Source organism: Nomascus leucogenys, chromosome 14, assembly GCF_006542625.1.
Source record: "Nomascus leucogenys isolate Asia chromosome 14, Asia_NLE_v1, whole genome shotgun sequence".
Classification (NCBI taxonomy): Eukaryota; Metazoa; Chordata; class Mammalia; order Primates; family Hylobatidae; genus Nomascus; species Nomascus leucogenys.
Window position 1 is genome coordinate 372,896 of NC_044394.1, and position 21,864 is coordinate 394,759.

Consider the following 21,864-nt stretch of genomic DNA (forward strand, 5'->3'; position numbering starts at 1 on the left):
GGATGGAAGTGGGCCAACCCGGTCAGATGGAGTCCAGGCCAGGAATGAGACAAGCATTCAGGAGCTATTCGGGAGATGGGCGTGTGCGCCAGAGAGACAGAGGAGTGCCAGGCAACCTGGGTGCCGGCCTGGGTAACTGGAGGATGATGGATCTTTTGCTGAGATGATGGGCTCACTGGGAGGAGGAGGCTGGGTGTGGGGCAAGGTGGTGGATGGAGTCTGGTCACGTTGGGCCAGTGGTGCTGGTGGGTCCTCCAAGGGGAGATTCCCAGCTAGCTGGAAGTCAAACTCTTGAGCCCAAGAGTTTGAGACCAGCCTGAGCAACATAGCAAGACCCCATCTCTACAAAAAAGTTAAAATATTAGCCAGGCCTGGTGGCATACGCCTAGAGTCCTAGCTACTCAAGAGGCTGAGGTGGGAAGACTGCTTGAGCTTGAGAGGTTGAGGCTGCCGTGAGCTGTGATGGCACCACCACACTCCAGTCTAGGTGACAGAGAGAGACCCTGTCACAAAAAAAAAAAAAGAGAGAGAGAGACACCAGTCAGTGGGCTGGGGCCACTGGCTCCCACCCTACTCCAATATGACCTCACCAAATGAGGCCACGTTCACAGGTACCAGGGGTTGGGAGCTGAACATATCTTTTTGGGAGACACAACTGAAGCTATCACAGAAGGGGAGGCCTGGCTATGATTATGGCTGGAGGGCTCCAAGTGGTCGAGAGGAGAGTGTCTCAACAATGAAGAGACTTGGTCATGTTAATAGGTGAAGGTATAGAGCTTCCAGCAGAGGTGGCCAGGGTGAAGCTGAGCAGCAAAGGGGGCAACAGAGCAGCAAGTTCCTGAGGAGGCAGAGGAAGGCCAGGGCTCGGGAGCAGAGGCAGCCTCCGACAGCCTGAGCACCAGAAAAAGGAGGACAAGCCCCTGGAGGGCAGTTTGTGGGTGGCAAGGAGTTTGTGGGTGGCAGGGAGTTCTCAATGGGCAGCTAAGCAAGAAGGCAGGTAGCTGCTGAGAGGGGTTGGGGGCTGGGATGGGCCCGAAGGGAAGAGAAGAGAGGTGAAGAAGGCCCCAAGAGCGGGGGTGGATTAGGGACCCAGAGAAGGTCACTAGGCAGTGCTGGGGGCCACTGACTTTGGAAAAGTGGATTTGAGCAGCGAGAGTCTTTGTGGTCATGTGGTGGAATCTAGAGCCCCCAGCAGCCTAGGAGAAGGGGCAGGGAAGTCCAGTCAATGGAAACGTGGCATTTCTTCCTGCCATATGTCAGGAGGTAAGAAGGCAGGCAGGTGAGGCTGGTGATGAGAGCGTGATCGATAGGGCGTGCAGCAGGGTCCATGGTGGATAGAGAAGGAGGTGAAGGCAGAGTGGAGCCAGGAGGCCGTGGTCTTGAGGCAGTACTGGGTTGACCCTCCCTGGCCTAAGGGGTTGGAGGGGGTGGAGGTTTCAGAGGCCGGGCATGCAGTGGAGACTGCGGGTAAAAGCAAAGGGCAGCAGGGGAGGGAGCAGCCATGGGGGGAGCACTGCCCACCTCACACCTCTCTCCTCCCCACAGCATCCTGATCAGGTTTATCTCCAACCCCATGGCCCCCTCCTGGTGGGGCTTCCTGGTGGCTGGGCTGATGTTCCTGTGCTCCATGATGCAGTCGCTGGTCTTACAACAGTATTACCACTGCATCTTTGTGACTGGGCTGAAGTTTCGTACTGGGATCATAGGTGTCATCTACAGGAAGGTCAGCTGGAGCAGGGCCCAGGGGAAAGGCTGGCCCTGCGCAGCCTGCAAGAGGCTCGCAGCCAAATCCACCCACTACTGTCCACCTGCAGGCTCTGGTTATCACCAACGCAGTCAAACGTGCGTCCACTGTGGGGGAAATTGTCAACCTCATGTCAGTGGATGCCCAGCGCTTCATGGACCTTGCCCCCTTCCTCAATCTGCTGTGGTCAGCACCCCTGCAGATCATCCTGGCGATCTACTTCCTCTGGCAGGTGACTCTCCAACCCTGACCTCTGCCTCCTTCCTCTGACGTGCTGCAGAAATGGCAAAAGAGGATTATTCTGGAACTGGGCGCATGGCACATGCTTGTAGTCCCAGCTGCTCAGGCGGCTGAGGCAGGAGGATCACTTGAGCCCAAGAGTTCTGGCTGCAGTGCGCCACAATTGTGCCTGCGAATAGCCACTGCACTCCAGCCTGGGCAACATAGCAAGACCTTGTCTCTAAAAAGAAACAAAGAAAACAAAAAAAAAAGAAGGAGGGTTATTCTGGGTTAGCAGAGGGGATATAGAATTGACACAAGAGCTGGCTGGGCACGGTGGCTCACGCCTGTAATCCCAGCATTTTGGGAGGCCAAGGCGGGTGGATCACGAGGTCAGGAGTTCGAGACCAGCCCGGCCAGGATGGTGAAACCTCATCTCTACTAAAAATACAAAAATTAGCCAGACACGGTGGTGGGCGCCTGTAGTCACAGCTACTCAGGAGGCTGAGTCAGGAGAATCGCTTGAACCCAGGAGTCAGAGGTTGCAGTGAGCCGAGATCATGCCACTGCATTCCAGCCTGGGTGACAGAGCAAGACTCTGTCTCAAAAAAAAAAGAATTGACACAAGAGCTTCCCTAGGCATTGGTGGGGATGGAGGAATAGGACTTCGAGGATGCTGTTGTCTGCAATGGAATCTTCCCAGCATCTGTTGCGATCCTTCCCGCAGAAGCCAGGGAGGAAAGAGAGACTTGGAGGGAGGTGGGTGTGACTCTGGCTGTCATCGTCTATATTTGCCTTCCTGTGTGTCTGGACACCCTTCTATGTCTGCTGTCTGTCCCTCTCATCATTATCTAATGGCTGGCTGCTTCTACAAATGTTGTGGTCATTCTGACTTTCTATCTGTTTGGCCAACCACCATCTTTTGCTTCCTGCCCATCTACACATTTCAAGTCAACAGGCCTCTGTTTGCCTGTTGGGTTCTCTCTGTAGACTTTGGTAATCTGTCCCTATGTGTCATCTATCCACCGGTGCCTCCTCAGAACCTAGGTCCCTCTGTCCTGGCTGGAGTCGCTCTCATGGTCTTGCTGATTCCACTCAACGGAGCTGTGGCTGTGAAGATGCGCGCCTTCCAGGTAGGTGCTGTCAGAGGTGCATCCTCCTGCCTGCAGCACCCGGCCGGCTGCCTGAGGGAAGGTGTCCACTAACCTTGGGGCCTCCCAACTACCTTGCTTCCTGAGTATGGACGGCTACTAGCCATTTGCAGAAACCATAGCTCACTCTTCCCTCACAACTCGCAGAGGGTTTTACGGACATTCTCATTTTGTAGCAGAAGACCAACGCTTAGAGAAATAATGGCAGTCCAGAATCAGGCAGGGCTGGGACTCAAACCTGACTATCCTGGTCTAACAAGGAGTTTTCCCGCTGCACTGTGCTAAGCGTGAATAGCCAGTCACTCAGTCTACTATTTGCAAACATTTATTGAAGTGTTTTTTTCTTTTTTTTTGAGACAGGGTCTCGCTCTGTCACCCAGGCTGGAATGCAGTGGCATGATCTCGGCTCACTGCAACCTCTGCCTCCCAGGTTCAAGCGATCTTCCTGCCTCAGCCTCCCTAGCACCTAGGACTACAGGCACATGCCACCACACCCGGCTCATTTTTTTTTTTTTTTTTTTTTTTTTTAGTAGAGATGGGGTTTCACCATGTTGGCCAGGCTGGTCTCAAACTCCTGACCTCATGTGATCTGTTCATCTTAGCCTCCCAAAGTGCTGGGATTACAGGTGTGAGCCATCACACCTGGCCTATTGAAGTCTACTAGCTTCCCACTGCCCATAGGAAAAATGACAAACCCCCTAAGAAGACCCAGCAGGCTTCTGCTTACCTTGCAAATCATCACCCCCTGGGGAGTGGCCAAGTTTCAGCCAGTCTGGTCTTCTTTCTTTTCTCCACAGCACCAAGCTCAGGGTACCTCTAGGGGCCACCACATATACTGTTCCCTCTGCCTGGAATGCTTGTCATCCCCTCCTTGCCTGCCTAACTCCTTTCCTTCCCTTACCTCTCGGCATTAAAGTCACTTCCTCGGCTGGGCACGGTGGCTCATGTCTGTAATCCCAGAGCTTTGGGAGGCCGAGGCAGGTGGATCATCTGAAGTTGGGAGATCGAGACCAGCTGGACCAACATGGAGAAACCCCGTCTCTACTAAACATACAAAATTAGCCGGGCGTGGTGGCGCATGCCTGTAATCCCAGCTACTCTGGAGTCTGAGGCAGGAAAATCCCTTGAATCCGGGAGGCGGAGGTTGCGGTGAGCCAAGATCGCGCCATTGCACTCCCGCCTGGGCAACAAGAGCAAAACTCCATCTCAAAAAAAAAAAAAAAAGAAAAAAGAAAAGTCACTCTCTCCAGAGGTCCACCCTGACTGCCCAGTCTCAGTCTAAGTTAGTTTCCCTGCCATCGCCTCATTACTTTCTTACAGGATCCTGTGATTTCCCATCAGAACACACATAATGATTAATAATTAAGCATTTATTCAGATCATTGTTTGCTTATTGTATGACTCCCCCATCAGATCATCAGCTGTATGATGGCAGGGGCCTTGTCTGAATTCATCGTGACAAATTCCACATGTGGCCCATGGCCTGGCACATAGCAGGCACTCCACAAATAGGGGTTGAATGAATACATTAATCTGGTGTGCCACACCTTGGGCTAAGGTCTTGGAGAACAAAGAGAAATAAACAGTCCATCCCCTCAGGAAGCTCACAGTCTGATTAGAGAAACATATATGTAAAGGAATGATTATGGAACAAAAGGAAAATGCAATGTGCTTTAGAAACCCAGGGAAGGGGACCAGGTGTGGTAGCTCACACCTGTAATCCCAGCAATTGGGGAGGCCAAGGTGGGAGGATCACGTGAGGCCAGGAGTTTGAAACCAGCCTGGGCAACACAGTGAGACTTCGTCTCTACAAAAAAATTTAAAAATTAGCTGGGCATGGTGGTTCATGCCTGTAGTTCCAGCTAGTCAGGAGGCTGAGACAGGAGGATCAAAGGAGCCCAGGAGTTTGAGGCTGCAGTGAGCTATGATTGTACCACTGCAGTCCAGCCTGGGCAACACAGTGAGGCACCATCTCTAAAATAAATAATACTAGCAATAATAACAATAAGAAAAAGAAGTAGTAGAAGAAACCCAGGGCAGGGGACAGAGGATGCTGCCTGGGGAGGCCAGTGCAGTGGCACTGAGGGTGGAGCTGGATCTCATCAGGCAGAGGACACAGGGAGACAGGGGCTGTGCATTCCAGGACAAGGCACAGCACAGGCCCGGCAAGGAGTTGTGAGAAGGAATGGTGGGCAGTGTGGAATGGCCGCAATGGATGAGAATGGATGGAAGGTAGGATCCTGTGGGCAGGAGGTCAGGGGAGGGAGCAGGTGTGCCACTGACACTCTTTCTGCCCGCACAGGTAGAGCAAATGAAATTGAAGGACTCGCGCATCAAGCTGATGAGTGAGATCCTGAACGGCATCAAGGTGCTGAAGCTGTACGCCTGGGAGCCCAGCTTCCTGAAGCAGGTGGAGGGCATCAGGCAGGGTGAGCTCCAGCTGCTGCGCACGGCGGCCTACCTCCACGCCACGTCCACCTTCATCTGGATGTGCAGCCCCTTCCTGGTGAGGCTTGGCACAGGGCTGGGCCCCTGCCTCCAGGGCTCTGGGTGCCCAGGCATTGCCAGGGCTCATTGGACTCTACCCTGACACCACCTCCACTCTGCTCAGGTGACCCTGATCACCCTCTGGGTGTACGTGTATGCGGACCCAAACAATGTGCTGGATGCCGAGAAGGCCTTTGTGTCTGTGTCCTTGTTTAATATCTTAAGACTTCCCCTCAACATGCTGCCCCAGTTAATCAGCAACCTGACTCAGGTAACCCTGGGTAGGGCTGGGGGCTCTAGTGGAGTTGGAACAGGTTGTTGGGGTCAGGGAAGGGTCACTTAGGACAAGGGATAATCAAGGGGAGTTACTGGATTCGGGGAAGGTTGCTAGCATTATGAAGAGCTATTCAAGGTTGAATGAGGTCATTAAGGTCAGGGGTCATTTGGAGTCACAGGTGGTCAGGTCGGGTCTCTAGAAACCTGAGTTCTGTAGATAGCCTCCTCTTACCAACCTGGACTTTCTCTTTGGGCCGTGGGAGCCATGGAAGACTCAGTCGTGGGAGGGACCCCAGTGCTAGAGTCTGGGCCCTCAAGGGGTCCTGCCTAGCCCAGGACGCTGGGGACGGGGCGAGGGTAGGGGTTGGGGGTTGGGAAAGTACAGTCTCTAGGGCTGACTCACATCCTCCCGCAGGCCAGTGTGTCTCTGAAACGGATCCAGCAATTCCTGAGCCAAGATGAACTTGACCCCCAGAGTGTGGAAAGAAAGACCATCCCCCCAGGTCCAGAGAGCGCCTACCTGGGCTGCCTGCCCCAGTCTTTGCTCCAGAAAAGCCTCTGTTTCAAGCTTTTCCACTGTTCTCTCCTGACCCCTTTTCTTCTTCCTCTGTTCACATCTGCTTCGACTCTGACCTCCTTCTCCCTCTTCTGGGTTCTCTGCTCTCCTCTGCCCTCCCCCACAAGGCTCCCTACATCCCTTTCTTCCTCCCTTTTCCCAAGGATCCCCTCCCCGTGGCCCAGGCTCCTCCCCTGTCCTCCTTTCCCCTGCCCCTCAGCCTCCCTGCCCGCTACCCTATCCCTTGGGCTCCCTCCCTGACCCTGCCCACCTTGGTCCTCTCAGGCTATGCCATCGCCATACACAGTGGCACCTTCACCTGGGCCCAGGACCTGCCCCCCACCCTGCACAGGTACCAGCTTCTCCCACTCCCTTCCCAGCTGCCCACAGTGGGCTGGAAGTTCAGATCAATAGCAGCACCCTGCAAAGCCTTTGACCAAGAATTCAGGAAGAGCTTCAGCTTGCCAGGGTGGTGTCTGGAAGGGAGGAGGGCTGGGTTCTGCAGGTGGAGGGTTGGAGACCAAAACCCTGATCCCTGCCTCTAACTGGACTCCTGGGGTCCTTGTCCCAGCCTAGACATCCAGGTCCCGAAAGGGGCACTGGTGGCCGTGGTGGGGCCTGTGGGCTGTGGGAAGTCCTCCCTGGTATCTGCCCTGCTGGGAGAGATGGAGAAGCTAGAAGGCAAAGTGCACGTGAAGGTGAGAGAGGCAGGGGCTCCTGGGCAGAATGTGGGGCTCAGCCAGGCCTTGGGCGAGCCCCGAGGTAAATTTCTCCTGTGGCCAGGGCTCCGTGGCCTACGTGCCCCAGCAGGCATGGATCCAGAACTGCACTCTTCAGGAAAACGTGCTTTTCGGCCAAGCCCTGAACCCCAAGCGCTACCAGCAGACTCTGGAGGCCTGTGCCTTGCTAGCTGACCTGGAGATGCTGCCTGGTGGGGATCAGACAGAGATTGGAGAGAAGGTACACAGTCCTCTTCCATCCCTAACAGGCTAGCACATAGAGCTGCCCACCTCAATCCAGCCCAGGTCCATATATTCATCCCTTCACTCACACATTGGTGTAACGTTATGCCCAACTCTGTGCCAGGCACTGGGGAAACAGATCTATTAGCAGATCTGTTTAGTGAACAAGTAGGGGCTACTGAATATTCTAGGAGCTGGGCTGAAGGCCTGTGCAGGCTACAGGGAGAGCACAGCAGGGAGCCTATATAAGGAAGAGCATCACTTTTTTTTTTCTTTCTGAGATAAGGCCTCACTCTGTTGCCCAGGATGGAGTGCCATGGTGACATCTTGGGACGCTGCAGCTTGGAACTCCTGGGCTCGGGTGATCCTCTCGCCTCAGCCTCCTGAGTATCTGGGACCACAGGCACATGCCACCATGCCCAGCTAAATTTTAAATTTTTTTAGAGACAGCGTCTTGCCATGTCACCCAGGCTGGCTCAGGAGATCCTCCCACCCTGGCCTCCCAGAGTAGTGGGATTAGAGGCATGAGCTGCTGCACCTGGCTGAGCATCACTTTTTTTTGTTGTTTTTTTTAGACAGAGCCTCGCTCTGTCACCCAGGCTGGAGGGCGGTGGCACGATCATGGCTCACTGCAACCTCCACCTCCCGGGTTCAAGCAATTCTCATGTCTCAGCCACCCGAGTAGCTGGGATTACAGGTGCACCACCACACTTGGCTAATTTTTGTGTTTTTAGTACAGACAGGGTTTTGCCATGTTGGCCCATCTGGTCTTGAACTCCTGGCTTCAAGTGATCCCCAAAGTGCTGGGATTACAGGCATGAACACCGCGCCTAGCCTTAAGCATCACTTTTGAGCTCAATTTTAACAACTGAGGAGGAGGAGCTCATCATTTATCTGTTCATTCATTTACCATGTATTTATTAAGCACCCACTCTATTCTGGGAAATAGTATACAGCAGTGAATACTAAAATACCAGGCTAATATCTCTACCTTCATATAGCTCACATTCTAGTGGCAGGAAGAGATAATAAGTAAGATAAATGAGTACAATATATAATGTGTTAGATAAATGCTCAGTGGAAAAAATAAAGCGGGGAAGGAATGCAGGAATGCCTGCAGAGTTGAATGGTTAAGGTAGCTTGGGAAATCCTCACTGAGAATCAGAGAACTCAACAAAGAGACTGAGTGAGCCTCGTCTGGAGCCAGGAAGCTCTGTCTGGGGCCGTGGAACCCTGTGTGGGGTCTTGGAGTTCTCTGGCATGACTAGGGGTTGGGAAATGGAGGGAAAAGGTAGAGGCAGAACCCTGATTACCTTGGTTAAGATTTTGGCCTTTACTCTAAAAAACATGGGACACTGGGGAAAATTTGGGGCTTTGCTTTTTAACGATTTTTAACTTTGCTTTTTAACTGTGGTAAAAACCACACATAACATAAAATATATCATCTTGCCTGGCATGGTGGCTCCCAGCACTCTGGGAGGCTGAGGCGGGTATATCATTTGAGGTAAGGAGTTCAAGGCCAGCCTGGCTAACATGATAAAACCCCATCTCTACTAGAAATACAAAAAAATTAGCCAAGTGTGATGGCGTGTGCCTGTAGTCCCAGCTACTCAGGAGGCTGAGGCAGGAAAATTGCATAAGCCCAGGAGGCGGAGGTTGCAATGAACTGAGACTGATTGTATCACTGCTGCATTCCAGCCTGGGCGACAGAGCAAGACTCTGTCTCAAAAAAAAAAAAAAAAAAAAAAACTTAATCATTTTTTAGTGTACAGTTCAGCAGTGTTAAGTACATTTACATTGCTGTGCAACCAATCTCCAGAACCTTTTCATCTTGCAAAACTAAAACTGTGCCTATTAAGCAATTCCTCATTCCCCACTGCCCCTAGCCCCAGTGACCACCATTCTATTTTCTGTTCCCAGGAATTTGACTACTTAGTATCTTAGTCCATTTTCTATTGCTTATGAGAATGCCTGAAACTAGGTAATTTATAAAGAAGAGAAATGTATTTTGTAGTTATGGAGGCTGAAGAGTCCACGGTCCAGGGGCTGCATCTGGAGAGGGCCTCCTTGTTGGCGGGGAGTCTGCAGCGTCCCAAGGCCACACAGGGCATCCCACGGCACGGGGACCGAGCATGCTAGCTCAGGTCTCTCTTCCTTCCTTTCTTTTTTTTTCTTTCCTTTTTTTTTTTTTTTTGAGACAAGGCCTCACTCTGTTGCCCAGACTGTAGACTGGAGTGCAGTGGCGTGATCTTGGCTCACTGCAACCTCCGCCTCCCAGGTTCAAACGATTCTCCTGCCTCAGCCTCCCAAATAGCTGGGATTACAGGCGCACGCAACTACGGCCCAATTAATTTTTGTATTTTTAGTAGAGACGGGTTTCACCATATTGGCCATGCCGGTCTTGAACTCCTGACTTCAAATGATCCACCCACCTCGGCCTCCCAAATTGCTGGGATTACAGGCATGAGCCACCACGCGAGACCTCAGGTTTCTCTTCCTTTCTTATAAAGCCACCAGTCCCACTCCCCCAGTAACCCATTCACGCATCAACCTATTAATCCATAAATGGATCAACCATTCATGAGGGCTCTGTTTTCATGACCTAATCACCTGGTGAACGCTTCCCCTCAATCCTGCCACACTGGGGGTTAAGTTTCAACATGAACTTTGGAAGGAACAAATATTTCAACCATATCACCTAGGTACCTCACATAAGTGGAATCATCCAGCATTTGTCTTTTTGTGACAGGCTTATTTCACTTACCATAATGTCCTCAAGGCATATCCATGTTGTAGCATGTGTCAGAATTTCCCTCCTTGTAAGGCTGAATGATACTTCATTATATGTATATACATATTTGTGTGCCCATTCATCCGTAGATGGGTTGGGCAGGACACCAAGCTGGGCAGGGTGGTGACCAATGGAGCAGAATGGCCTCGCCTGCCCCGGGAGGACTTACCCTTTACCTCTGTCCCTCACAGCACTGCAGGGACAGACTAGGCCCCATGTGAAATATAGATTCAGAAGTCTGCTGTTCTGGCCAGGCACAGTGGCTCACACCTGTAATCCCAGCACTTTACTTTGGGAGGCTGAGGTGGGCCGATTGCTTGAGCTCAGGAGTTGGAGACTAGCCTGGGCAACATATGGAGATTCTGTCTCTATAAAAAATAAAACATTTTAGTCAGTAGCCAGACATGGTGGTCCTGCAATCAATCCTAGCTACTTGGGAGGCTGAGGCATGAGAATTGCTCAAACCCAAGAGGCAGAGGTTGCAGTGAGCCAAGATCGCACCACTGCACTCCAGCCTGGGTGACAGAGTGAGACCCCATCTCAGAAAAAAAAAAAAAAATCTGCCATCCCAAATAACAGTGGACAGGCCATTGTCTCCCTGTGCCTGTCTGACCCCATTTTTCCCACCCCCCGCCTCCCTCCAGGGCATTAACCTGTCTGGGGGCCAGCGGCAGCGGGTCAGTCTGGCTCGAGCTGTTTACAGTGATGCCGATATTTTCTTGCTGGATGACCCACTATCCGCGGTGGACTCTCATGTGGCCAAGCACATCTTTGACCACGTCATCGGGCCAGAAGGCGTGCTGGCAGGCAAGGTGAGGCCTGCCGGAGGCTAAGGGGGCTGAGGTGAGATCGGAGGCCGAAGAGAGAGCTGGTGAGAGGCTGATGGGTTTGGATGAGACCTGGAGGTGTGGGGGGTGCAAGAAGTGGGCATGTGGGTTGGGCATCAGGAGAAACCTGTGGGGACAACTCCCCCACCCACGAGTTTCTGAGCAGGCTGTGGCGAGCACAGGGTGAGTCACCTCTGTGCCTGTCCAAGCTCCCTGGCACATGGGCACACCTCATACTATGTGGCTCCGTGCCTGTGCCAGGGGTGTGCTCGAGGGTGGTAGGGGTGAGAGCCTGCTGCCTTCTCCCCAGACGCGAGTGCTGGTGACACACGGCATTAGCTTCCTGCCGCAGACAGACTTCATCATCGTGCTGGCTGATGGACAGGTGTCTGAGATGGGCCCCTACCCAGCCCTGCTGCAGCGCAACGGCTCCTTTGCCAACTTTCTCTGCAACTATGCCCCCGATGAGGACCAAGGGCACGTGGAGGACAGCTGGACTGGTATCTGCCGTCCTGGGCCCTCTGATTCCCATGCCCTCCCAGCATCCCCCCCTGTCTGGGGTCTCTGAGTGTGTCTAGACTGGCCTAGTGTTGTGCCAGGCAGGTTCTGGGAAACTTGGGCCATCTGTGTGACGGTCACCAGAGGGAAAGTAAACTGGACATAGTCGGGTCCCACTGCCTCCTCCACCCTACTCCACCCTAACTGTGGGAACTCAGATCCTCAGCCCCGGTCTCAGAGCCTGTTTTCTTTCTTTCTTGTTTTTTTTCCTTTTGAGATGGAGTCTCGCTCTGTCACCGGGCTGGAGTGCAGTGGCGCAATCTCGGCTCACTGCAACCTCTGCCTCCCTGGTTCAAGTGATTCTCCTGCCTCAGGCTCCCGAGTAGCTGGGACTACAGGCGCCCACCACCACGCCTGGCTAATTTTTGTATTTTTAGTAGAGACAGGGTTTCACCATGTTGGCCAGGATGGTCTCCATCTCTTGACCTCGCGATCTGCCCGCTTTGGCCTCCCAAAGTGCTGGGATTACAGGTGTGAGCCACCGTGCCCGATCTCAGAGCCTGTTTTCCATCTGTTGAAAGCATAGGAGGGCCCAGGCCCAGCGTGTGTGGCAAGGCTGCTTCATGGATAAATAGTTTGGCAAGTATGCAAGTGCTTGGCAAAGCAGCTTATTTATCAACCAAAATTTATTGGACAATCACTATATACAGGCACTGTTCCAGACGCTAAGCTATAGCAGTGAGCAAACAAAAGAATTATAGTCCTCATGGAGCCTGTTGAGGTCTCTGGACTCACGACATGCCCCCGGCTCCTTGTTGCCCAGACCCAGCTCCCCAGCCCCCAGTTCTGGATTGGCTCACAGGCCTTTTCCTGGGCTTTCTTGCCTGTGGCTGTACGCACAGCCAATGTGCCTTGAGCATTTACCAAGTGCTGTGCCCCTGGCTCACACACTGGACACATTTTCTTTTCAGCCTACAGTCATGCAGATTTTTTTTTTTTTGAGACAGTTTCTCACTCTGTTGCCCAGGCTGGAGTGCAATGGTGCGATCTTGGCTCACTGCAACCTTTGCTTCCTGGGTTCAAGCGATTTCTCCTGCTTCAGCCTCCCGAGTAGCCGAGATTATAGGTGCCCCCCACCACGCCCAGCTAATTTTTGTATTTTTAGTAGAGACGGGGTTTCACCATGTTGGCCAGGCTGGTCTCAATCTCCTGACCTCGTGAGCTGCCTGCCTCAGCCTCCCAAGGTGCTGGGATTACAGGCGTGAGCCACCGTGCCAGGCCAAGGATGTGGGTTTTAAGCTCAGCCAATCTAACTCCAGAGCCCAAGTTCCTAACCCTTGTATTTGAGTCCCTTTCTCCATAATTTGTGAAGAGAGTTTTTCTTGTTGCCTAACCCAAGTCTTTCTTATTGCCCTTTCAATCCCCCTCATTTTATTTTCATGCTTGTCCATTGAGCCCCTTCCATTAGAGTGGGGAATGGGAGATACCAGGGGCTTGCAGGGAGAACTAGCTGAACCCTGTCTCCTTCCTCCCACCCCACTGCAGCATTGGAAGGTGCAGAGGATAAGGAGGTACTGCTAATTGAAGACACACTCAGCAGCCACACGGATCTGACAGACAATGATCCGGTCACCTATGCTGTCCAGAAGCAGTTTATGAGGTGAGCTCCTGAGAGCTCCCAGCCCTCCCGGAGGCTGTATCAGGGCTCCCCAAGCCCTGCCAGGTGGGGTGCCGATTTCTCCCTGACACTCCCAGCCTCTGTCCTGGGGGTGCTTGAGGCCGCCTCCCTGGGCCTGACCAGCTGCCTCCACAGACAGCTGAGTGCCCTGTCCTCGGATGGGGAGGGACAGGGTCAGCCTGTATCCCGGAGGCACCTGGGTCCATCAGAGAAGGTGCAGGTGACAGAGGCGAAGGCAGATGGGGCACTGACCCAGGAGGAGAAAGCAAAGATTGGCACCGTGAGTCGGTGGGGCAAGAGGGGCTGGAGGGGATGGACAGGCAGGCCCCAGCAGCCCCAGGGTTTCTGGAGTCCCCTGTCCCTGACTGCCATGGCTGCTCCCTACAGGTGGAGCTAAGTGTGTTCTGGGATTATGCCAAGGCTGTGGGGCTCTGTACCACGCTGGCCATCTGTCTCCTGTATGTGGGTCAAAGTGCAGCTGCCATTGGAAGCAATGTGTGGCTCAGTGCCTGGACAAATGATGCCATGGCAGACAGTAGACAGAACAACACTTCCCTGAGGCTGGGCGTCTATGCCGCCTTAGGAATTCTGCAAGGTGAGCCTGTGGGGGTGTCCAGAAGGGGCTCCAATATCCCTTCTCCTCTGGGCTGCCAGGCCCCCCAAACCATGCCCTTGCATCCAAGCCTCCCTAACCCACTCTGGTCAACCCGTGTCTCTGATTCTGCCCCTTTGTGCCCGCTCACTAGTCCAGGTGAGCCAGTGCCCTCTGCCTTCTCCAACAGGGCTCTTGGTGATGCTGTCAGCCATGGCCATGGCAGTGGGTGGCATCCAGGCTGCCCGTGTGTTGCACCAGGCGCTGCTGCACAACAAGATACGCTCGCCACAGTCCTTCTTTGACACCACACCCTCAGGCCGCATCCTGAACCGCTTCTCCAAGGACATCTATATCATTGATGAGCTTCTGGCCCCTGTCATCCTCATGCTGCTCAGTTCCTTCTTCAACGCCATCTCCACTCTTGTGGTCGTCGTGGCCAGCACGCCGCTCTTTGCTGTGGTCATCCTGCCCCTGGCTGTGCTCTACACCTTAGTGCAGGTGTGGGGTGGGCGTGATTCCAGTGTGGGCGTGGTGCTGGCATGGGGCGGGGCATCCACATGGGCGGGGGCAGCAGGGGTGGGACGCTTCAGGCCACCAGCATTACAGGGTTTTGTTAGGGGCAGTCGTTGCTTAACATTTATGTTAGGGGGGCCATTACTCAACCTCTTTGAAACTCATTTGCCTCACCTGTAAAGTAGAATGACTCATAGACCTTCCTCATGGAGTTGGTGAGAGAATAAAATGAAATAGTCGTACATTGTCACTGGCACTGGGACTTTCCTGTTGGCTTTTTGTTTTTTTGAGATGGAGTCTCGAGTCTCGCTCTGTCGCTCGGGCTGGAGTGCAGCTGCATGATCTCAGCTCACTGCAACCTCTGCCTCCCAGGTTCAAGTAATTCTCCTGTTTCAACCTCCCAAGTAGATGGGATTACAGGCACGTGCCACCACGCCCGGCTAATTTTTGTAGTTTTAGTAGAGACGGGGTTTCACTATGTTGGCCAGGCTGGTCTTGAACTCCTGACCTCAAGTGATCCGCCCGCCTCGGCCTCCCAAAGTGCTGGGATTACAGGTGGGAACCACCATGCCCAGCCTTCCTGTTGGCTGTTTTTTGATAAAACATTGTCAACAGTTTGGGACACATTATCCTTTCCTTCCTTTTATACATATCTAAACATACGTGTATGCATGTGTTTAACATAGATGAGTTGATAACCTTCAGATACAGCTAACTGTAAAAGGCCTTTGCAGACACTGAACTCCTGTTCTGTAATGAATTAGTCAGTTCCCGGGGATAGATGCTCAACACCTGGGTATAGCAACCATGATCTAGGCTGTGCTCTGTGCTGGGCTAGCGGAGAATCAGATAGACATCCTGTATAGTCCTGGATATCTTAGGCCACAGAGGAGAGGATGGAAACTGGAGGCAGAGCCGTGTTGTTGTGGGGTTGAAGCAGAGATGATCAGAGGGAAGGAGTGAATGACACATCAAAGCCCCGTCTTGGGTCCTTGGAGGTGGGGGAAGGCAGCGATGTCTCGTGGTGGGAGTGAGGCTGGCTGGGAGGGCTCATCTGAAAATGGATGAGTTCAGAGACAGGCAGGACTGAGTTGGGGGTTCCATGGCCCTGACCCCAAACTCTTTCTCCCTCCATCAGCGCTTCTATGCAGCCACATCACGGCAACTGAAGCGGCTGGAATCAGTCAGCCGCTCACCTATCTACTCCCACTTTTCGGAGACAGTGACTGGTGCCAGTGTCATCCGGGCCTACAACCGCAGCCGGGACTTTGAGGTCATCAGTGATACTAAGGTGGATGCCAACCAGAGAAGCTGCTACCCCTACATCATCTCCAACCGGTCAGAAGCCGCCTCCCTCGCTCCCTGCTCCTCCAGGAATTCCCAGCAGGCTCCCTGGTGTTCAGGGTCCTTGTCCCTCCTTTCCCCTAAGCAGAAAACTGGCCCCTCCCTGCCCCTGCCCCATTTCCTCCTCATCTGATCCCCCACAGGTGGCTGAGCATCGGAGTGGAGTTCGTGGGGAACTGCGTGGTGCTCTTTGCTGCACTATTTGCCGTCATTGGGAGGAGCAGCCTGAACCCGGGGCTGGTGGGCCTTTCTGTGTCCTACTCCTTGCAGGTATGAAGGGCCTGGGCCCCAGGGCAGGGCCACCACTGGGACAGAAACCACACAGGTGTTCCAGGCATCTCCCAAGTGCCCCTCCCTGCTCAGTATGGGCACCAGCCACAGGGTCTGTTCTCAAGGACTGTGAGAAAAAAAAAAAAAAGAAGAAAATCATTGAGTTGACAAGTTCATAACCACACACCATGGCTGGATGTTCCTACCTTCCTTCCCCAAGAAGCCCATGTTCTCACATTCAGAAAGAATTCTTTTGAATAATCTCTGTCCTCAAACCCCACATCTCCCTCCTGCTCAGCCATCGACCTTGCCTGACACCTCACAGTCCAGCTGGAGAGACCCCCATCAGCAGGGGATTGTGCTGCAGGCTGAGCAGGTCTTTGTGGCTGGAGAAACAAAATGTTTTAAAAGCCCAGAAGAGGGACTGGGTGCAGTGGCTCACACCTGTAATCCCAGCACTTTGGGAGGCCAAGGTGGGTGGATCACCTGAGGCCAGGAGTTCCAGACCAGCCTGGCCAACATGGTGAAACCCCGTCTCTACTTAAATACAAAAATTAGCCAGCCATGGTGTCAGGCACCTGTAATCCCAGCTACTCGAGAGGCTGAGGCAGGAGAATAGCTTGAACCTAGGAGGCAGAGATTGCAGTGAGCCAAGATCACACCACTGCACTCCAGCCTGGGTGACAGAGCGAGACTCCATCTCAAGAGAAAAAAAAAAAAAGTCCAGAGGAGTTGTCTTGCTTTGGGGTGTTGTAGAAATGATCTCGGAGCTTAGCCCCAAAGGACAAACAGAATTTCTCTTGTCTCTGGGCAAGTTGTAGGCTCATGTAACAGGTCAGGACAGTGTAGGGCTGGCCTACCGCTCACGTTCACATGCTTGCAGAGAAAGTACACAGACGAGGTGACTGAAGCCTGGGCTGCAGGTCAGGCAGGTCACCCTGATGCCAGCTTGTACTGTCAAAGAGTCACCTAAATGCAAACGGAATTTTTGTAAAACAGATCACGTTGTTAATGCCTCAGGCGGCTCAAACCTTGAACGCATTGGCAAACAAAAAGCAATCCAGAAAGGTCAATTTTCACAAACGTCAGTGTGCACACGAATCTACCTGTTAAAATGTACGTTTTGATTCAGTAGACCTAGGATGGGGCTCAGGACTCTGCATTTTGATCAAGACTGCTTGGTATGCAAAGTGTGGCCCATGGGCCAGTTGCATCAGCATCCTCTGGGAGCTTGTTAGAAATGAAGAATCTCAGGTCCCAAGTCCCACCTCAGACTACAGAATCCGGCGTTGCATTTTAACAAGATTCTCTGGGAAGTTTTATACGTATTAAAGTTGGAGAAACAGAAACCAGGCGAGGTGGTCCTTAGTTAAGTCTGCACTGTCACTGCCCGAGGGAATCATTCATGATGACAGCCCCAGCTGGCATGCCTGTGGGCTTGATCCAGGCCCACCTGGGTCATCCATGGGCTAGGATCCCATTGATGGGCACATGATCCGGGAGTCTGAACTCCTCCCAAAGCCATTACTGTGGGGAGGGGAGATCGCCGTACGTATAACCCAGTCCCTTTGGCCAGGTGACATTTGCTCTGAACTGGATGATACGAATGATGTCAGATTTGGAGTCTAACATCGTGGCTGTGGAGAGGGTCAAGGAGTACTCCAAGACAGAGACAGAGGTGGGTACTGGCATGAGCCCGGGACAGGGGGAATCTGAAGTAGCTGGGGAAGAAAGCTTGGTGGCCCTCTCTCCCTAAACATCAGGGCCAGCTGTGTATGGGGCTCTTCATTTATCCATTCACTCCTTACTGAGCATCAACCAACACTCTATGCTAGGAGGTGTAGAGAGATCAGAGTTAAGCAGGACGGTGTTTGCCCTCAGGTGATTCTGATTTGGTGGGAGGGGTAAGACCTGTTGCAGGGCTTTGCAGTGGATGAACAGATCTCTGGCGTGGTGCACCTGGAGAGGGCAGATGAGGGAGATCCTTCAGCTGGGGTGACCAGGAGAGACGAGCTTACATGAGAAGGATGGACAGGCTTTGATAGACTAAGTAAGATGGTGGGGTGGGCAGTGGGAAGGTGAGCATTCCAGCCAAAGAGACCAGCCTGGGCAAAGGAGTGGAGGTGGGGCAGCATGCCCTTTGTTGGGGAAAAGGAGTTGTCCCCTACTGGGGGTTCCAGACTTTTCTCCACCGCCCCCTCTCATGGTCACACCTCAGACCTCTTCATGCCCAGAAGCTGCAGCATCAGTGTCAAGCATCCCATCTTTGGCCCACGCTCCTATCCCTGTTCGCTCTCATGCTCCAAGTCCCCCACTGTCACAGCAGTCTGCCTTCACCGGGACTACCAATCCCATGACCCCCCTTTGTGTCTCTGTCCATCAGCTTCTCTGCCTTCACCTCCCTCCCCGGCCAGCCTAGAGTCTATGCTCCACCAACACAAACGCTCTCACCTGCCTCGCCCTTCTCTCTCTTCTCTCTCAGTTGTACTCACCTCCAAAACCCACCCCAGCTGAGCCCACCAATCTGCCTTCTTCATGCCTGCACTGAGCACTTAAAACCTTGCAGGAGGCAGGGCGCAGTGGCTCATGCCTGTAATCCTAGCACTTTGGGAGGCCAAGGTGGGTGGATCTCTTGAGGTCAGGAATTCAAAACCAGCCTGGCCAACATGGTGAAGCCCCATCTCTACTAAAAATACAAAAAATTAGCCGGGCATGATGGTGCACACCTGTATTCCCAGCTACTTGGGAGTCCAAGGCAGGAGAATCGCTTGAACCCAGGCGGTGGAGGTTGCAGTGAGCCGAGATTGCGCCACTGCACCCCAACCTGGATGACAGAGTAAGACTCTGTCTAAAAAAAAAAAAAAAGCTTGCAGGATAAAAATCACTGAGTTGACAAGTTTATAACCACACACCACGGCTGCATGTTCCTGCTTTGCTTACCCAAGAAGCCCATGTTCTCACGTTCAGAAAGAATTCTGTTGAATAATCTCTGTCCTCAAACCCCACATCTCCCTCCTGCTCAGCCATCGACCTTGCCTGACACCTCCATGAAAAAGTAGGTTCTAAGACGTGAACTCCCTCAACCTTCCTGCCTCTCGGTCTTTAAACCTGCCTGTGTCTCCTTCACCGTTGTCTTCTTTTCACTTTTAGCAGGAATCATCCCTTTCTGTTTCAAAGCCCAGCCCCTCCGTTTCTTCTCATGGCCGCTTGAGGACCTGGCTTCCTCAGTCCCGCCCTCCATCTCCCGTCATTCTTGCTCCCTCTGTTGGATGCTTCCCATCCACATGCAAAAATATTCCATCACATATTCCATTCCAGACACACACGCAAACCCTCCCCCCTGCACTCCACTGCCCCATTTCTCTGCTCTCCTCTGTCGTGAAGCATGGTTTAAAGTATGGTCTCTACAAGCTCCGTCTGCCTCCTCATCAGCGTTGATCTCATCTGCCTCCTGCAGTCCTCTTTCTGGCCCTCGCTCCACGGAGACAGCTCACCAGTGACCTTCCTGGTTCCAAATCCAGGGGATGCTTTTCTGTTCTCATCTAATTCAACCTCTTAGCAATGTCCCAATAAAATGAACTCTCCCTTCTTCTTGGAGTCCTCATGGATTCTGTGGCCTGCATTGCACCCGCCAGTCCACCTGCCTGACCCCAGCCCGGCTTCCCCAGGCATCACCCTCCGGACCCTCACCCCTCACTGTCTGGGAGCTTCCAGTTCCCCTGCTTCATATGTAGCAGCCCAGTTCCTGCATGGATACCCATGCTCCTGTCTCTGTGTCCTATAAATGTCTGCCCTTAACCCCACGGCCCGTTCTCTTCTCTGACGCCTCCTCGAGAGACCAATCTGTGCCTGCTGCTCTGCTTTTTCACCTCTGGCCACGTGGTTTCTCCTGCCTCGAAGCAGGGCTGGCTCCAGGGGAACAGTCGCAGCGTCCCCACTCCCGGAAGAACTGCGCGTTTAGAGTAATGCTCTGCTGTCAGCGCCTTGACATTCTCCATCATTCTTCAACAAGAAGCCTCAGGTTTTCATTTTGCGCTGGGCCTCCCAAATTATGTAGCCAATAGTATCTCAAAGCCACCATCATCTTATGCCCTGCCAGTCTATTCTGCTTGTAGCAGCCAAGAGATTTGAAAAAAAAAAAATCAAATCACGTCATTCCTCTGTATACAGCCCTCTAATGGCTTTGCATCTTAATCAGAGTTAAAAAAAAAAATAGTCCTTAAAATGGCCTGCAAGGCCCTACATGATGGGGCCACCACTACCTCAGCCTCTTACCTCTTGCCTTTGCCACTGTGCTCCAGAACACACCTAGAGCCATTTACGCCTGCTGTTCCCTCTGCCCGGCATGCCCTCCCTGCAGATATCCACTTGGCTTGTTCCCTCACCTATTTTGGGTCTTTACTAAAGTCTTTGCCTCCTCCAGGAAGCCTTCCCTGACCACCCATCCTGTATAAAGCAGCAACACTAAGCACTCATCACTAGCACTCATGGCCCCTAGCACTCATCACTTCTTACATTGTAAGATTTGCTTATCTGTTGATTATATGCCTCCCTCTACTAGAATGTAAGTCTCATGAGGGTGAGGACTGTTTCAATGGGGTACCATTGTGTCCCCACTGCCTGGCACTGGGCTGCCACCCAGTAACAATGAATGGGTAAAGGTAATGAGAGGAGGAGTTAGGGCAGGCAGGGAGGGCACTTCAAGGAATATAAGGTGTGGCACAGTGGCTCACACCTGTGTTCCCAGGACTTTGGGACTCCTCCTAGGCAGGAGGATCCCTGGAGGCTAGGAGTTCGAGACCAGCCTGTCTGAAGACACAGTCTCTTCAGAGATTTTCTTTAAAAAAATTAGCCAGGTGTGGTGACACAGGCCTGTAGTCCCAGCTACTCAGGAGGCTGAGGCAAGAGGATGGCTTGAGCCCAGGAATTCAAGGTTGCAGTGAGCTATGATCGCACCACTGCACTCCAGCCTGAGTGACAGAACAAGAACTTGTCACGGAACAAAACAAGTTAGCCAGGCATGGTGGCATGTGCCTGCTGCAATCCCAGCTACTAGGGAGGCTGAGGGAGGAGAATCGCTGGAACCCAGGAGTTCAAGGCTGCAATGAGCCATGATTGAGACCCTGTCTCAAAAAAAAAAAAAAAAACACGGGCAAGCAGGGAGACTGGGAGGGGAAGGACAGGGGAGTGTTGGAGTAGATCTGTGGAGAATAAAGTCAGAGGGATAAAGGAGTCATTGAACACAAGGCTGAGCCACAGGGGTGCCAAGGACCCTCCCAGGGACCACAGTTGGGGAGGATGGAGGGGCCTTGGGGGAGAAAGACCGAAAGGTGAAAGAGGGCTGCACTGGGCAGGAGCTGATGTGACCCCATCTGCCCCTCCTGCCAGGCGCCCTGGGTGGTGGAAGGCAGCCGCCCCCCCGAAGGTTGGCCCCCACGCGGGGAGGTGGAGTTCCGGAATTATTCCGTGCGCTACCGGCCGGGCCTAGATCTGGTGCTGAGAGACCTGAGTCTGCGTGTGCACGGTGGCGAGAAGGTACGCGTCGGGTAGGCAGGCCTGCGTGTGTGTTCATGCCAGCAGACATGGCCACAGCCCTTGTGGGGAGCTTGGGTCTTTTGAGAGAGCAAGTGCCCCAGCCAGATGTTTGTTCGGCCTCCAGGGGAGTCCTGGAGACGCGCCTTTGACCTCTCGGCTTCCCCCTGAGAGCCCCTTCCCTTCCCCGTCCAGGTGGGGATTGTGGGCCGCACTGGGGCTGGCAAGTCTTCCATGACCCTTTGCCTGTTCCGCATCCTGGAGGCGGCAAAGGGTGAAATCCGCATTGACGGCCTTAACGTGGCAGACATCGGCCTCCATGACCTGCGCTCTCAGCTGACCATCATCCCACAGGTAGGAGCCTGGCGTGGGCTGGCCACACTCACCAACGGCCCTGGAGGCAGGCCCCACCTTGTTCTGT

General features: G+C 53.2%; 1 protein-coding gene across 1 annotated transcript in view; it reads left to right on the forward strand.

Annotated features, from left to right (window-relative positions):
- Positions 1-21,864, forward strand: part of ABCC3 (ATP binding cassette subfamily C member 3) — a 57,518-nt gene that overhangs the window by 27,881 nt on the left and 7,773 nt on the right. The window contains exons 9-28 of the mRNA XM_030827564.1: positions 1,546-1,723; positions 1,815-1,976; positions 3,004-3,096; positions 5,417-5,620; positions 5,726-5,872; positions 6,293-6,380; positions 6,719-6,785; positions 7,005-7,131; positions 7,217-7,393; positions 10,831-10,998; positions 11,324-11,513; positions 13,057-13,171; positions 13,325-13,469; positions 13,577-13,784; positions 13,972-14,282; positions 15,436-15,635; positions 15,785-15,911; positions 17,488-17,589; positions 21,300-21,446; positions 21,639-21,797. Coding sequence (XP_030683424.1) covers positions 1,546-1,723; positions 1,815-1,976; positions 3,004-3,096; positions 5,417-5,620; positions 5,726-5,872; positions 6,293-6,380; positions 6,719-6,785; positions 7,005-7,131; positions 7,217-7,393; positions 10,831-10,998; positions 11,324-11,513; positions 13,057-13,171; positions 13,325-13,469; positions 13,577-13,784; positions 13,972-14,282; positions 15,436-15,635; positions 15,785-15,911; positions 17,488-17,589; positions 21,300-21,446; positions 21,639-21,797 — 3,115 coding nt within the window. The remainder of the gene's footprint in view (positions 1-1,545; positions 1,724-1,814; positions 1,977-3,003; positions 3,097-5,416; positions 5,621-5,725; positions 5,873-6,292; positions 6,381-6,718; positions 6,786-7,004; positions 7,132-7,216; positions 7,394-10,830; positions 10,999-11,323; positions 11,514-13,056; positions 13,172-13,324; positions 13,470-13,576; positions 13,785-13,971; positions 14,283-15,435; positions 15,636-15,784; positions 15,912-17,487; positions 17,590-21,299; positions 21,447-21,638; positions 21,798-21,864) is intronic.